This window comes from Aulonocara sp. 'chitande type north' Nkhata Bay, linkage group LG6, assembly GCF_057382095.1.
Source record: "Aulonocara sp. 'chitande type north' Nkhata Bay isolate Kocher_YH1m ecotype deep benthic linkage group LG6, A_spYH_male_GT1.1, whole genome shotgun sequence".
In the NCBI taxonomy this organism is placed as follows: Eukaryota; Metazoa; Chordata; class Actinopteri; order Cichliformes; family Cichlidae; genus Aulonocara; species Aulonocara sp. 'chitande type north' Nkhata Bay.
The window spans coordinates 29,535,850-29,552,712 of NC_141349.1; the positions used below are offsets into that span (position 1 = coordinate 29,535,850).

The 16,863-nt window shown below is 40.9% G+C and overlaps 1 protein-coding gene across 1 annotated transcript in view; it reads right to left on the minus strand.

Annotated features, from left to right (window-relative positions):
* Positions 1-12,495, minus strand: part of ntn1a (netrin 1a) — a 57,161-nt gene extending 44,666 nt beyond the window's left edge. Inside the window, exons 1-2 of the mRNA XM_086296184.1 lie at positions 12,302-12,495; positions 11,090-12,140 (exon numbers count right to left, since the gene is read on the minus strand). Coding sequence (XP_086152310.1) covers positions 11,090-12,113 — 1,024 coding nt within the window. The 5' untranslated portion in view covers positions 12,114-12,140; positions 12,302-12,495. The remainder of the gene's footprint in view (positions 1-11,089; positions 12,141-12,301) is intronic.
* Between the last annotated feature and the right edge of the window lie 4,368 nt (positions 12,496-16,863).

The window sequence follows — 16,863 nt, forward strand, 5'->3', positions numbered from 1 at the left end:
TGCTACAAACCCCTGGTGCCCTGCTGGCTAGTTACACAAACACAGAGACACACACATACACAGCCTCCACCATTTGTCACCATCGCTGACAAATTACTGTCAGCTATCCAAAAACAACTACACACACACACATTTACACACACATACACAACAAATTCCAAGGGAAGGGATCTTTTTTTTTGCTGGTGACACGTGAGCACGTGTGGTGCAAAATTAAATGGGTTAGGTCCGCTTGATCTGTCACAGGTGGTTTCTCCATTTTTTGTTTGCACGTGCTTGAGAAAAACGAAGAGAAAGAAGGAATCTGTAAAAGACAAGTGGAAGGATTTTTTTCTTTTGCCCACACATTAACTTCTGTCGATCTAATATCATTAAAACGTTAAGTGCAGAACAAAATGCTTTGAGACTTTGCATCTACAGTCTCCAAGTTTACGGCATAATTAAACCGCAACAGCAGGGGCTTTACTCCTCCGAGGATGATTCCAGCTGTTTGCAGTTCATTCAGATGACTGCAACAGTGTGCTTCAGCAACAGCGGGGGGCGCTCTGATCTGCTCAACTGACTGCTCCGTGGAGGTGTAACTTCATCCAGCCATTAATCATCTATAGCTGTGAGTGTTAAGGACCTCTGCTTCAGAGCACAATGTGCTCACGCTCATGCTAGGTGGTCCTGTCGGCGAGTTGTGCGACTGCTGCCAGGGCAGTTTTTGCCAGGACTTTCACCTTGAATCAAATGCTGAGCTGCTGCATATACAAAAGCCTGCTTCTCTTTTATGTCTCTCTCTCTCTCTCTCTCTTACACACACACACATAAGAGAGTATCTGTTTTTTATTGTTGTTGTTCATGCCGACACAGCCCTATCAGCTACAAGAATATTTGGAGGAATTGTTACAAACTGTGCCAAGGCTATCATTTTTAAGTGTGAACAGACCTGGGTAATTGTAGCGTAATGTAGCAACACATGCTGCACCAGCGTCAGTGCTTCTCCTACCTGGAAGTAAAAGAAGGAAAGCAACATGTGAGGATTTTACCTCACATTAGCTAATCACCGCAAGACCCAGAGCGCAGTGCAGGAGAGTTTTAAGAATTTTCTTCACTAAGAATCACTTTCTGTTCTTCTTGCTTCCTTTTTCTTTTTCTTCACATGTGATATATTTGCTTTGGCTACAAATGGCCACAAGTAGGTTGCTGCCTCAAAGAGGTGCTGAGGTCATCAGCTCTGATCCTCTACAGCACCACTGGCCCCGGCCTGAGGATCAGATCTCACATACGCACACACTCGCTGCTTTTTAACTGAAAGCATAATAATCCTCCAGTGCCAGTCTCCCTCTCTCTCTCGCTCTCTTTCTCTGTTTTCTTACTCTGTTTACTGGTCCCTTTATGACCCACGTTAACATGAGTCCGTCTATAGTGGCCATGAATCAGGATTGTGCTTACAGTGTGTTACAGACCCGATGACTGCATGAATGAGTGATCATGACTCGTGCATAAACTGAAGGGCTTAAAGGGGAAGCCTGCTGAATTCTTACATAATGTTACTTAACGTGTTTTAGCAGTACTACTGTATATTTAGAAGAAAGAAAAAAGCTGCATAGAATATTTTGTGTGTTATGCACACAAGCTGAACAGATTTTAATAACCACTTAAGTGAGCACCAAAGAGTCCTGAATAGAACTCTATGGGTGCATTTTGCAATGCCAGAGATGGTAGCTGTCTGACCCACTGCCCCACCCTTCTATTAAAAAGCCAATCATCTTCTTTGGCTCAATGTGTATTCCACATCGAGCCAATTGTGGTGTATTGACGCAACTCTCTGAGTAGTGGAATGAATAGCTATCTCAGGGCATTAGAAAGATTGCTGCTGAGTGGTGGGACTTGCCATTACTTTGGTATCACTTGGGTCTGAAGAGTGTGACTGTGAAATCTGAAGGAATGGTTAGAAAACAGTAAGATTACGCAATTTCTTTGACCCAGTCTTTAGCTCTGTGTTAGGGTAAGGCTCAAGACTACATTCGCAGTCACTCACTCAAAACCAAACTACTGAGTGTAGACTGTAATAATGTAGATAATAGCATCAACATCTGAAGAAAGTTTAAATCGCTCAAATCTGCATTCTTCCTAACACCTACCACAGTGTCATTCATTTGGGATAAAAAAGTCCAGTTGTTGAACTTTATGGTTATATGACCCATTGTGTATTGTGTTATGTGTTATTTGTTCAAACACTATACTGACAAGTCATTGTCTTCATCACAAGCTTCAAGTAAAATGTTGGGCTAGCCACGTGATTGAGAAGACACTACCGTACGAGAATGCAGTTTCCTCGGGTTCTCATTCAGATCCGTAGTGAGTTTGATTATTTACACTGTCTCACTTCAGCCGTGCTGTTAGAGCAAGGAATTGCAAAACTGGTGGAGTATTGAAAGAAATGAAACAGCAACAGTGGAGGCTAAATAAATAACTAAATGTCTAAGTGGACGCTGTGAATCTGAGACAATATATGAATTTTCCAAATAATTCCTTTGTGGATAAAGCATTAGTGTAACAGTGTTACTTTTCATCCTCCCACTTATAGTAGCAAAGAGCTGAATCCTGGGAACCTTTCCCACCGAACGGTGCAGACAGTGTCCTGCCTGTCACGTCTATGTGACAGCACTTATTCTGTGGTGTAAGTGCGGGTGCTTAAAATATGTAGGAGACAGGCAGGCTGTGATTCATAGAGCTGAGGAGTGAGGCATTGAAGTGTCTTGTGTCTAATGTGTGAACGCAGACTAATATTGTCTGGTGTGGGTTTTAATTACCCCCAGTCATTTGGTACCCTCTCAAACCAAAGCTTTCCATCACATACACTCCACCACCCCTCTCCCTCCTTATCCGTCTCTTTGTTTCTCTCTCCCACACACTCTCTCTCTCACACACACACACATGTACTCAGGCTGCGATTTATGCCAAAACCACAGCACATGGAGATCCTCCCTCTGCTAAGTCGAACTTTCACTATAGCATCAAGTCATCAATTAATTCATTAAGAGACACCTCCCCAGGCGCTGAATAGCTGCTCACATCCTAGAGAGCATTACTGTTTGCATAAACACCGACTGGTAGAAAATGAAGTTGACAGAGAAATCCAGACACAGTCTCCATTTCTCACTCTCTGTCTCTCTCTCTCTCACACACACACACACACACACACACACACACACACACACACACACACACACACACACACACACACACACACACACACACACAGATGTATGCAGGCAAAACACTCTACAGTAAAAACAAATACACCAAATGATGTCAAGGCCTTCTGACAGAGATGAAAGACACTGAAAGAGGCAGAAAAAAAAAACAGCTTGCAGACAACAGGCAGGTATTATGACTGAAAGGAGCGTCTTCCCTCTGTCATTGGATACATACACGAGGAACATCTGGAATATCTGAGGAATATCTGTACAGCTGTGTGTGAAAAGCCTGTGTCCCTCTGGTCTTTTGCGTTGCAGAATTTGTACAGATGTTTGGGAGCCACCTAAGTCATGTTTGAACACTGTTTTGGTATATTTGTAATGCATTTAAGTTTTTGCACCTAAGGCAACCTGCCATGATTGAGCTCGCCGAGCTGTCGAAAACCAAGCCTTCCAATAAAAATAACGAAACAGCTGTCATCGCTGTAAGGAAAGCCTACTTTATGCTTGCGGTTTGAACCGGATTAATAAGATAGCCGAAAGTCTTTAGCGGGCATGTGCAGTGCGCCTAGATTTCTCCCTTGAGAATACACCTGATTACTGTGTTTGAGGGAGAAAGAAGAGGAAAAGATCATTTGGATCTCGTTGGCCAGACCAATTATCACCAGCTGCTAGGAGAGTATTGGCACAGATTGAATGGAAACATTTTAAATATGCCACACACACACACAGAGACGCACACACACGGGGTCAATGTTTTCTTCCACAGGTATGCAGCACTGATCCTTCTGATCATAATCAAGAGCATGATGATGATTATAATGATGACTACAATCTGAGTTTCTGGGCTGTTTGAATGCTGTAATAAAAAAGCTACAGTACACAGTAAGTTGAAGCTTCAGCAAGGGTGACAAGAGGAAGTGAGCGCAGGCCAGAAGCCAACGGAGTAACGCAATATGGCATTCTTTCAGATGCAATATGGCTTCCTACCAGCGATTTCTCAAAAACAAGCTTGAAGTTCCATTTCTGGTACGAGCATGTGCACGGAGGCCCGCTCGCGCACACATGCACACAGGCGCTGGCCGAGAAAAGGGACTCACACTGTGAGCAGGGTCTGTGTTGCATTATGCGTTGTAGCCAGAGCAATGAAACAAAACCACAGTCGCCGAAAGGTTCGCTTTGCCCAAAGGACACTGAACTGCACAACAGATACACAGGCTGTGAAATTTCACAGCAGATTTTTGTCTTTTCCGACAGCTGAGCACGTTGCTTTCAAACCAAAAAGTAAGCCAGCCTCGCTTGTATTTTTCCTCTCAGAGCAAACACACTCGCATACACACACGTAATCTATGTGTACATTAACCACAGACATTTTTTGATATACGCTAATTTCCAGTCTTCAAAGGGCTGTCAGAGTTTATTATCAGCACAAAACTGGAATAGCATCAAAATTGAACTGCTTCTTGAACAGGCCTCATGACAAGCAACAACTAGCTCCAAAATTCCAGCTCCGAAAAGGGCCGCTGCCAACTACTGACATTAATTACTTCAAGATCTCCCATGCTTCAACATACCCAACAGTATCTACACTATTTGTCACATCTATTTGAGGGAAAATTATCGCTATTAGGAATGATCTCACTCCTGGGGATTGTACAGTCTCTGGTTGCAAAAGTGTGCAGAGTAGCTGTTTTATTAAAGTCCTCTGATTGTAATTATTTTATTAAATTATCATTATTGATTTACACAAATACTTTAGTATCCTTCTGAGGCTCGAACTCAGAATCCTGCTGAAACAGACGGACTTTTTCATGCAGAGTATTTTTCACCCTGTGCCTCAGGAACTGAATTTCACTTTGGCTACCTCCTTACACAAAGTCTAATTTTAGTTTGTTCACAATCTTACTTGAATTTTTGCTATATTGTGAATGAAACACCCACCTGACTGTACACATGTAATCAGACAGCTCAATAGTTGTACCATCAAAGTATTTTTCTTTATCAGTAAGCGTGCATTTAAAACTCTCAGATGGTGACAGGACTTAACAGCTGTGAATACTGACCAAGGGTGAAAGTTCATAAGTCCAAGTATTTACATTTCAGATGTAACTAGCTTTTGAATTCTTAGCATAGATTCTCAGCTAAATTAGCAATGCGGTGTGTGTCAAAGCATCTCATCCCAACACCTTGTGAGGATATACAAGTGCAAAAATAGAGCTTCGCACTCCCAGATGACAGCAGTAGTAGTGGCTACAGCAGCAGACACAGCTCATATAGTCTCATGTAATCCTACAACAGAAAGGAGAGAGGTTTTCATTTTTACTGCTCCTGCAGTGTGTGTGCGTGCTTCTGTGTGTCTCTCTCCTGGATGTCTTTTTTTAGTGTTTAGTTAGAGCACTTGATATACTGTACCATCAGCCTTGCTTACAATCTGCGTCCACGTTTCTGTCTGTTTGAGAGATACAGCAGGTCTTCGAATCTAAAACAGAAGGGTTCGCCAGTCGTCTGGACCGTGCACGACTTATTTTTTGCAGCGCGGTTTACAAAACCAGTCATAAACACTGATAAGAGCTCATGGAAAGAAGTTCTAGAAGTGAGAGAGAGGCCATTCCCCCCCCCCTGTTTGAACTGACGGATAAAGACCTGAAAGAAACTCTGTGCGCGCGCGTGTGAGCATATGTGCGTGCCTACCCATGACTGCACGTCAGAGGAAAAGGGTCAGTGAAACACTGAAGGTGAAGAAAAGTATGACAGTGCAAAGTGCAAAGCTAAGCCGTCAGTTTATTCCCAGCACTGTTTGCTGCCACTGAGACTAACAATGCATCCTGCCGGCAGCTTTGAAGATGAAGGATGCCGGTTTATAAGAGTGCACGGTGAGCTGCTTAAACATTAACCAGAACCTCAGTTTGAAAGGTTACAAACAAACAAAATGGCTAGGAAACATCCGAACTAAGGCCTGTAGGATATCTCTGTTGTCCAGCTGACAACCGACTGGCCGGGACTTCTTTTGCACACATAAAAACATGTGTCTGACTGTATACAACACAACTAAACAATGAAATCAAAAAGGGCAACAAATATCGCAAAGAAAACATGCACCACATGGGTGTAACGTTTGATCACTCTCTGGAAAGGGTTTCACAGAATCAGCCGAAAGCGAGAATACAACCCTCAGTCTAATGTGCTTGGATAGAAATGGCAAACTCTGATTAACTGTTTTGCACATAAAGAGAGCATCTGACAATAAGCCCTGTAGCCTTAATGACAAGTTTTGATACCTTAGAATACATCATTGAGGATGTGGTTTGACAGCTATTAAGAATAATTTCTGGGTTTTTCCAAAGGTAGCTGCAGAAACCCAGTCATGCTGTTCTACAAGCAGGTCTGAAATATGACAGAATCCGCTGTTCAGAAAAGGGCTTCAAGGGTTACTCCTAGTAGGCTGTCAAGATTGCAAAGAGTTAAAGAACAGCATGTCTATGGCTACAGGGCATCATTTGCATTTCAGAATTTTCAGTACTGGATTTTGTCTTATATAGTTGTTGAAAGCACCATGGTTAGCGGAGGAAAAATAAACTCTTGTGTTTTCATTGGTTACAAGAAATTTTGCAAAGTCCTGATAACATTGCTGGAAATGTTTTTGTTATCTCTCTCTCTTGTTGTTGCTCTGGAATGATCCTAAACTTTGTTAAGATGTTGGCAAAAATCCATGAAATTAAGAAAGAAATACATCACCTAACAGAAAACAGCTGTTTTAAAGAATTCATTTATTTGTTCTTCTTGATTTTTATTAATTTATTTTATTTTATTTTTTAGCCACATATCACAAGGCATTAACACAATTTCAAATATAGTTGCATGTGGCTGACACTGTCAGTCAGTTGCCTCTTAACAGCACCTGGGAACATTTGAATGTACTTTGTGTTTTCTGTTGTGTAGATCTTGATAACTGGGGGCAAAACAAGCACAGATCACAAGTCGCCCAAATGATTTAGGGATATGGAAAGAGGTGTAATTTCCACTGGAAATGAGGCTCCGTCTTACTTTCACACGTTGAATTTCTTCCAGTAATATTAAAAAGTGTCCACTTACCACGACAGAAGAGAAAAGACATTAGTTCTTAATTTTATTTCCAGGTATACCATTCAGGAGCTGCAGCAGCAGCAGCAACTGGTAGAAAAAGTGCCCTGCAGAATCCATTTGTCAAGGGTTTAGACTGACACAGTTGAAACCCAGGGCAACATGGTACCCTGTTTTATGCAGTCTAAGAGGCCTTTATAAAGAAAGACCTGCAGGCATTACTCAGTCTTTAAAAAATTATCATCCAATCAAAAACAAACAAGCTAAAAAAAAACAACCCAACTAACTGTATTCTGATTTAGTGCTAAAATTTGTCTATATGTGCTGGACGTTGACATCAGTGAAATATAACACAGCAAAGCTTTAACTCATAAAGTAGCAGGCCTCTATCCAGGAGACTAATTGTGATCTAAGGTGCAATATGCATGATGACAATGTGGATCATAATTTGTCTAATCTGAAATCAAACCTATGTTTCAGGCTTTAGGAGTGAAAGACCCTACATGCCAACAATGAGTGAGCAAAAGCATAAAGATTGCAAACTGAGAGAGTCTCGTGGAAATATGTACAACTCTATTCTGTAGGTCATTATGGTGGTTGAGTTCAGAGAGGAAGGAGAGCTTCTTCCTGATCCTAAACTCTTTATATGTTGAGTTGTAAAATGAACAACTGAGGAAAATGTATTCACTGCCTCTCTCTTCCTCACACAGTTTCTCCATCATGTGCCCCCCCTCCAACCTATCCGACATACACCCCGCCCCTGGATTAGGTTCATGTACTTCATTTTCACTATTCTCGTCTCACGGCCAGCCCCTCCCTCCGTCCCTGCTGGCCCTTGCAGTACGGCACTTGTCCCCTCATTCTGCATGCTTTTTAGCCCTCTTCCCAATCGTCCTTAATCTTCCTAAATTATTCAAAACACTTTGTCTTCTTCTTGTACCCAAGACATCAAGTAAATTACGCAAAAACTGCAAACTAGGGGAAAAAAAGAATCACATTTGTGATTTTTTTTTCCAGAGAAGCTGAAACCTTCCTTTATCGCCTTCCTTTATTGAACAGTTGACGGGGATTTCTGTAAATGAGCTCGTCATTTAGCCTAAAAGGCTTGAGTGAGGACACTTCCACGTCATTCGTGTTATTTAGCTCATTGCATTACAGACTTAGAATTTGCTGTCGAGACACCCAAATGCATCGAGATGCACATTCAAGATTGCCCGATCTGTCTTTAAGATCATGATGGAAGTAATCAACAAAGTTTTACGAGATCCTTTCAACCATCTCCTCTCTTTTGTTCAGATGTTAGTGTGATATTTAAAGTTATCAAAAGGTTCTGTTTTCCATGTAACTCGCCCTCTTCTATTGTTCAGTTTCTTTACAAAGATCTACTTCTCACCAACATTTAGTGTTTGCTTCAGCTTAAAAATGCACACACACTTTCCCAAAACCTGCAAAATGTTAAAAACTAAAATACTTTTCTAAAAATAGCCATTTTCACACTTTTGTGAATCCAGTGCAATGTATCTATCTATTTATATATATATATATATATATATATATATATATATATATATATATATATTATTTTATTTTTTCTGGTCAGGCATAAAAAAGTGTAAATGATATTGGTTAAATAAAATAGTTTATATATGATTCAGGGCTTGTGCCTTTTTTCTGTTTAATAATTTTGCCAGTATTTACAAATGTCTCCAAATGTCCCTCTACCCAATGTGATGATAGATCTAACATTAACAAGGACCAACACGTTTTTCATTTATCTCAATGTTTTGTACCTTTAAATGACCAAAAAAACAAACACTTATTTTTAAAAATAGTAAATAAATAATATTGACTAAATAAAGCTGCAAAATCACTTACTTGGGTTAGTTATTAGTTACCTTTATATTTAAAAGCATGCAGGCTAAAATGGGTTACCTGACAAGAAAAACAAACTATAAAGAGTAAAAATACTCTTTTCTTGGGTTTTATTGCTTCCTTGGACAAACTGGGACTTTCTCCTACAGTATGAACAGCTTCCACTGTTTCTGTTGACTTAGCAGCATGTTCACATCTGTCACTAGGAATGTCCCAGAGCTTTAGAAATGGGCAACACTAGCAAACAAAAACCTTTTAAACAGCTGCTATGTGTCAGAGTGGCTGACATGTGCTGTGACTGTCAAACAATATAGAGCCCCTTTCCCCCTGCAGACCTGCAGCTGAATGGAAAATATAAGGGTCTGAATTGGTTTGTGATGGATGTGTCTTTCTGTGATTGTAGAGTGTTACACTGAGGGTTTTGTTTTAGTGTCTATCATCAGTCATCTTTTTGCTTGTCCTTTTCACTCTCTGGCTGTTTCATCGACATCCTACACTGGGGGCTGCACTTCAGATTATTGCAACACTGTTGCTTTTAAGGTCCACGTGATTCTAACACCTCTGTATACAGTAATTAAAATAAAACCAAAGTTATTTTTAAAATAAAATGCAAAGAGAGAATTTTTAATATGAAGCATGGCCAAAGAAAGGACGGTGAATAAAGATCCTCATTAAAGATTTGATACAAATCACCACACAGGAACACTAAAAGAAAAAAAAACTTTTGTTTAAATGTTTTCCAACACTGAGATTCAGGGATGAAACTGACAATTTCACTAATCTGCACAAACAATTCCTAAATGACTTCTTACAGTGTTTGAAATGCCCACAAGCTTTTTCTGAATCTCTAGCCTGCATAACTTGGCCATCCAAGCCATCTGAAAAGCATTCTGCACTATCTGCAATCTACAGGCTTACTTATCCGTGCCAGCTTATAATAAAATACAACTATTGCAACTTTGATCACTTTTATCACTCAGCAGCTGATGAAACTTGCAGACACAAAGAGCTGACTCGCTGATAAAATCGTGAAATTTGCCTCTTTTGTGTGTAACACCTGTTTCTTTTTGGTATTGCATAAAAAGAAATCATGTAATTAACTATGCTATCCGAATTTGAGGATTTTGCACAGTTATAATCCGTTTTAAAATTGATTTAATTTGAATTACTCACATTTGCAACCAATAAAGCAAATAACATCTCTTCTTCTCTGCAGCATGTTCTCGTGCTTGAATGTAACAATAAACTGTATAACCAATAGCAATAAATCTACTTTTCTGTGCTTTGTGTCATAAGACCTGATCGATTTTGTTGAGAGATACTTGTGTGATTGAGGAACGAAGAAGGGTCTGTTTTCAATTAGCAGTGTGGCGAGTTTTTGCACGATTCTTCAGATAAATTAAAAGGCATCGCTTTATTGTAGCGGTGAAGTCGAGCAATGAGAAATGATGCTGTGGGTCATTAGGCTCAGTGGTCCCGTTTGAGGTGGTTTAAAAGCCTCCATTATGGCCTGCGACGAGCTAAATGGACTTTCAAATTGCATTTCATGTTGCATGTGACTTAAATCCAAATATGCTCGTGGACGTGAGCCGAAGTATTCATTTAAACAGAACCGCAGTAAAGGTTGTATTTGAAGGGACTGTTGGAGCTTAATAAACTAAAGCAATTAAATTATTGGCAGATTTAAAGAAAATATTATTATTATTATTATTATTATTATTATTATTATTATTATTATTATTATTAAACCATATAATTGACACACACAATTTTGCGTAACGAAAATCTTTCCATTTCTCAATCTACCTGGTTAGGTTAATACATTTTCCACATCTCCAACACATCAGCACATCCTGCCACCGCAATTCTAATTTCATAATTTCAGGTTAAGAAACACTTCTCGTCATCAGACAGTCGCTCCGGGATGGAGGGCCGCGGGTGGGACTTACCGACACACTCGTTGGCCTCCCTGGCTGTGGCTCTCTGCCACGGTCTGTCGTAGTGAAAAGGTTTGCACCTGTCGCACTCGGGCCCGGCGGTGTTGTGCTTACACTCACACACCAGATTCCCGTCTCGGTCCTTTACGCACCGAGATGCGTGTCCGTTGCATTTGCATCTCCCTCCGACCTGCAGGTCCGACACTGAGTAGAAATACGAGTCCCGGGCCAGTTCCGAGTCGTCCTCATTCTCGTCGCCGAAAGTGTGCAACCTGCTGAAGATGACCTTAATGTCCGTGGCTGTGACCCAGTCCTGCAGCACCGGGGAGTTGTCAAAGTCATGCGCCGACGGTCTGCCGTCCAGCGTGCTGAAGGCGATGAGCCCGCCGGTCAGAGGGTAGATGTCGGTGTGTGAGTCCGTGCAGACTGCCTCCTGCTCGTTCTGTTTTGTGATAACGGCCCTGTTGGGCTTGTTATACATCTTCCTGCACTGGGTAGAGTAAACCTGAAAGGGTACCCAAGTTTTCCCGTAGTCCATGGACTTGTAAATAGCCATGGATTCGGGTCGGGGCGAGCAGAACTGTAGGCTCACATACGTTACCTCAAACTTCTTGCCGAGGGACAGAGTCAGGGTGACATTTTGCGGGTACTGGATGAAGTTCTCAGACTGCCAGCAGGTGAGGTTGTGAGGGTTGTTAAGATCCGTTAGATACGCTGGTGGGTGATACTTCTTGGGGTCAGAGGCGTCGCAGGTGTGACAGTTTCTGGTTTTCTCCTCTCCTGTCTCGGCAGAGGTCACCAGGCAGTAGCGACTCGGCGTCTTGCCGCAGGTACTGGACACCCTCACTTCCTTCCCGAAGGCGGAGTTGACGAAGTCCGGGATGCAGCGCCGCGGGTTGCCGTGTTCGTCGTAGCAGGGATCCGGAGGAGAGGTCTGTGCTGCAAACATGCTCATCCCGTACCCTCCAGAGGCGCTCCTGCACGACAGGGACACGGCGAGCAGCAAAACCAGCACAACATCCACAGCTCTTATCATGGTGGCTCCGTGATCCCCCAAGTGTGTCTGCAGAGTTGAGAGGGAACACAGAGAGCACGAAGAGTGAGTTATTTTAGTGATGACACAAAAATATATTAATATCTGATAAAAAAAATATAAGTGATAAAAAACTGGAGTATATTTATTCCTAATTTTTCTTATCTAAAATCTATAAAAGCTCACTTTACCTGAGATTTATTTTAAATAATGTAAAAGACCGGCGAAGACGCGCTACTTTTCTCACTCGCTGGTCTCGGTTTGTTTGTTTCTTCCAATCTCTTGCGTAAAAATAGAGAAACGGATGGATTTAAGAGTCGCTTGTGTCCTTATAGCAAGTCCCGCTCCTCCTGCCGGTCTTTTCAAAATTTCTCTCCCTCCCTCTCTCGCTCTCTCTCTCTCCACATATTCTCTCGCGCGGATCGGATCTTGCTTGGCACGGCTTTAGGTCAGCTCATCTTGGGTGACAGCAGGCGGAACAACGACGTCCACTGGTGGCGCTTCAGGAGACTGTTGCGGTAGTGGGGCGCAAATTACCTCAGGAGAGAAGACAGAGAAGTGTGAATCTGAGAGACCCCCCCCCCCCTCCCCAGTTGATCCGGTACTTTATGCTGGGTTGAGCACGTTTAGCAGAAAACAGTGAAATCACCCTTCCATACAGTAAAAGCCCTGCTATATCCACGAAATATTTGCAGTTTTCTTCCTCTTCTACTTCCTTTTTCTTTCTTTTTGCCCAAGGCCAAACTGGTCCTAATTTACCATTTACTTTAGTATTGGCATTTCACCATTTTAAAAATGACTTAATTTCATTCTGTTATGTGTAATTATTTTTAAACGACATCAACATAAAATGTTTCAGAAGGACAAAAGGAAAGGTCTTATGTCCCTCTCAGGTTTCTGTCCACAGTGGAACAGTTGGAGGGATTAGGTTTACTTAAAATGAAACAGGCACTAAATTGTGGAGTGCGCCAATAATGTGCTCTTTTTACTATGTTAAATTCGAGTGTTTAGATTATTTGGAGAGCAATTAAGCGTTTTTTTTCTTGGTTTCTTATTGGAAACCAAACTGCTTCGGGATAGCAGCCACACTCAGTTGCAGAATGACGCCAGCGTTTGTACTTTCACACGGGTCGGGTCTTGAAAAATAAAACATTTGCACACCAGATTCTAGGCTTTTTTTTTCTGTGCAGGGTTTCAGAATACATGCCTCTTGAGTTGGAAATCTTCTGTGACCAGCTGCTCCATGAGACCTGTTGAATATTGGCACAAAGAGTAACCGCGCCATCTTGTGCCCATAGAGGGAAACAGCAGCTCAGCGTTCAGTGACCGGCTGGTACTGTCTGTATATTCCAGGTGATGGAGGTATAACACCACGTAGAATAAAGACATTCACTGCTTAAAGGAGTGAAGGATGGGCTCTTATGATAGCCAGGTCCAGTTTTATTCGTTATCCGGGATATTGTGAGAAATTTTCAAGACATATTACCTGAAATTAACAAATTAAGGCATCAATTACTCATTTCATTCAATGCATTTTTTTACTTTTTATCTTATACTACCTACACAACAAATTCGCTTTACAAAATCAGTCAGATTGGAAAGTTTGTTAACATGCTCGAAGTTCAGGAATACTAGAAAAGCTACAAGAAAATTCACATTAAATTGTAAAAAATAATGTTTTTGTTTTTTAGGCTCCGTGCTGGTTGAATCTGAGCGCTTTTGTAGACCTCTGCATGTGTTCAGTTGTTGGCATCAGCAGTGAAATCATCAATAAAAAGACGCTGTGCCCGTTCTTTTGGCACCTGAACAAGCCCCAACAGAAGCACAACAACGTCTGACAGATGAAATGCAATTGAGATCACTGGCAGAGTTTTATTTTTGTCCATAGAATTTTGGGGGGATGTAGCCTACAAAAAATATTGCTCAGTGCACTCCCAAAAGTTTATTTTTTTTCCACCTTGTGAGGAATTGACTGCTCATCCTCATGATTCCTCGTGCTGTCAGGTCCTTTGCCATTTCCTAATTTTCCCGTGGTGAGCTGCATTTCCAAAATGAAAGTTTATGGTACAGTACTAGCAAAGCATACACTTTGATGTTGCCAAAACAGAAGTCCACCTCAACCTAAAGGCAACTTAGTCAACTCTGTTGTAGATGAACTGAGATAAAAACCACAAATGAGAAACATTTAGAGGCTGAGTGTTCGTGGTTCCTGTGAATCCTTAACATTTAGGGATCGTGTTTTAAAATAATTTGAGGTGATAAAATTATTTTATACAGTATTGAAATGAAATCGTGTTTCTTTGTATTTTGCTTCTGATGTGCCAGACTTTTGTGTAATTTTGAATTGGGGTCTTGAACAAGACTTGTCCAGTATACTGACGTTCTTTCAAAGTTTTACTTCAGACATTGGCTGCTTTTTCATTTATTTTCAGTCTAGTCTTTGTACCAGATAATTTTCAGAGGAATGTTTTGTTTCCTCGTTCTTTACTTGACACTGACCTATGAATCATTTCGGCATAAAAGGGGACGTAACTTACGGTGCCACTTTTATGCTTGAATGATTCATATAACAGACAGCTTTGCATAGAGACAATTGTATTTTTAGGCCCTTTGTTAGTAGCCACCTGTCTCAAAAGCATGAAAATTTTTTCCTTCTGCCCTTTTTTTCCCAAGGTGAATCTACAAAAAATGCCAACACTCTTTCATGGGTATAAAATGGTATTCTTACATCAACAAGGTGATTCCCAGAGAGTTATTAGTAAAAAAAACAAAAACAAAAAAAACTTGTTTTATTTTGGGATGGTGTGCAGCCCATCCTTCAAAAAAACTGAGGAAGTTGTGCAAAAGAAAGAAGTTGCAGGCCTAAACATAACTATCTATGATGATGAACAGTATCTGAAAGTTATGTTCTTAAGAAATGGGAAAAAATCCTGAAAAGAGTTGACGCAGGACTTGAGAGATTACCCAGCTGAAGGGCCAGATGAGACCTTTTCTGATGAAGTTTCAGGAAAACCTTATCAGAACTGGTCTCGGTGGAAGAGTGGCTGTTAAGAAGTCCTTCTTAAGGAAGGTTAACAGGGAGAAAAGCTTGAGGTATGCCAAACTACACAAGAAGTGGATATTGGTGACTACCAGTCTTATGGAGTGACTGATTCAAATGAAAGATGTTGGTTTAGCTTGTTAAAAGAAAGAGATGAGGAGAGAGGTAAAACAACGAGTGTCTACAGCCATCTGTAAAACACAGTGAAGGCTGTGTCATGGTGTGTGGCTGCATTTGAGCCGGTGGTGTTTGAGATGTAGTTAAAAATAATGGAATTATGAACACAGAAAAGTACCGTCAGAATTTGATCACCGCGCAATCTGGAAAGCATGTGACTGGCAACAAGTTTGTTTTTCAGCATGACAAACAAAGTTGTTCTGCTTCTTTGCTCATGTGTTTTAGCATTTTATCTTCAAGTTATTATTTCATGGTTTGTCTTTGGTTTTAAATCCACAAAGCAACTGAATTACACAGGAATAAAGAAAAATGCAGCACAAGAATTTCAGTTTAATTCAATTCAGTTTTATTTATATAGCACCAAATCACAACAACAGTTGCCTCAAGGTGCGTTATATTGTAAGATAAAGATCCTACAATAACAGAGAGAAAACAATCAGCTGGACCCTGTGGGCAAGCACTCGGTGACTGTAGGGAGGAAAAACTCAGACAGGAAGAAACCTCAGACAGAACCAGGCTCGGAGAGAGACAGCCATCCACCGTGACCAGTTGGGGTGAGGGGAGGGAGACAACACAAAAGACTTGCTGTGGAAGAGAGCCAGAGATTAATAATAACTAATGATTTAATACAGAGGTGTGTATAAACACATACTGACTGAAAAAGGTGAGTAAAGAAGAAACTCTCGGTACATTGTGGGAACCCCCCAGTTCACTAGACCTATTGCAGTGTAACTAAAGGAGGGTTCAGGGTCACCTGATCCAGCCCCAACTATATGATTTATCAAAAAGGAAAGTTTTAAGCCTGATCGTAAAAGCAGAGAGAGCGTCTATCTCCCAAATCCAAACAGGGAGCTGGTTCCACAGAAGAGGGGCTTTAAAACGGAACTTTCTGTCTCCCATTCTACTCTTTGTAGTCCCACTTAATACTTTTAGTGCAGCGTTGTGGATCAATTGACTATTTTTCAGGGAGTTTTTAAAACAACCTGATAAAAATGAATTACAATAGTCCAACCTAAAAAAAAGATATTTCAGGGAATCCTTTTTTAAGAAATTCACATCCAGCACACGGAACTTTCTTTCTGTGGACAGATCTTTATAAAACATGGTCATCCTGCTCCTTATCTTTTTCATTTGTCTGTGGCTTTACGTCCTGATTTTCAAATATTATAACAATTACAAGTGTGTTTTTATTTCTCTTTGTCAAATTTTTGCTTAGTTTCCATGCACTGTTTGCATCTTCTCTATCAGTCAGTGAAGTTCTGCAGTGCATATCCTTTTGCAGTCTCCCATTCTGTTATTTCCTCCAAGCCTTTTGGCATGACATGGCTACTGAGTTTGCATCAGAGCTGGATAGTCTCATGATAGAACTGGTAGATCCAGCATGATATTTGATGTCACAGTGATCATTGTGACTGACAAAAGACAGGCAACAACAAACAACAAGCTGATAAACAAACCCTACACTAAATCTCTGCGCTCCTTTTTTCATAAATAGACTATATTTAAACATGTATATTTCCTAAAAACTGAGTTTAA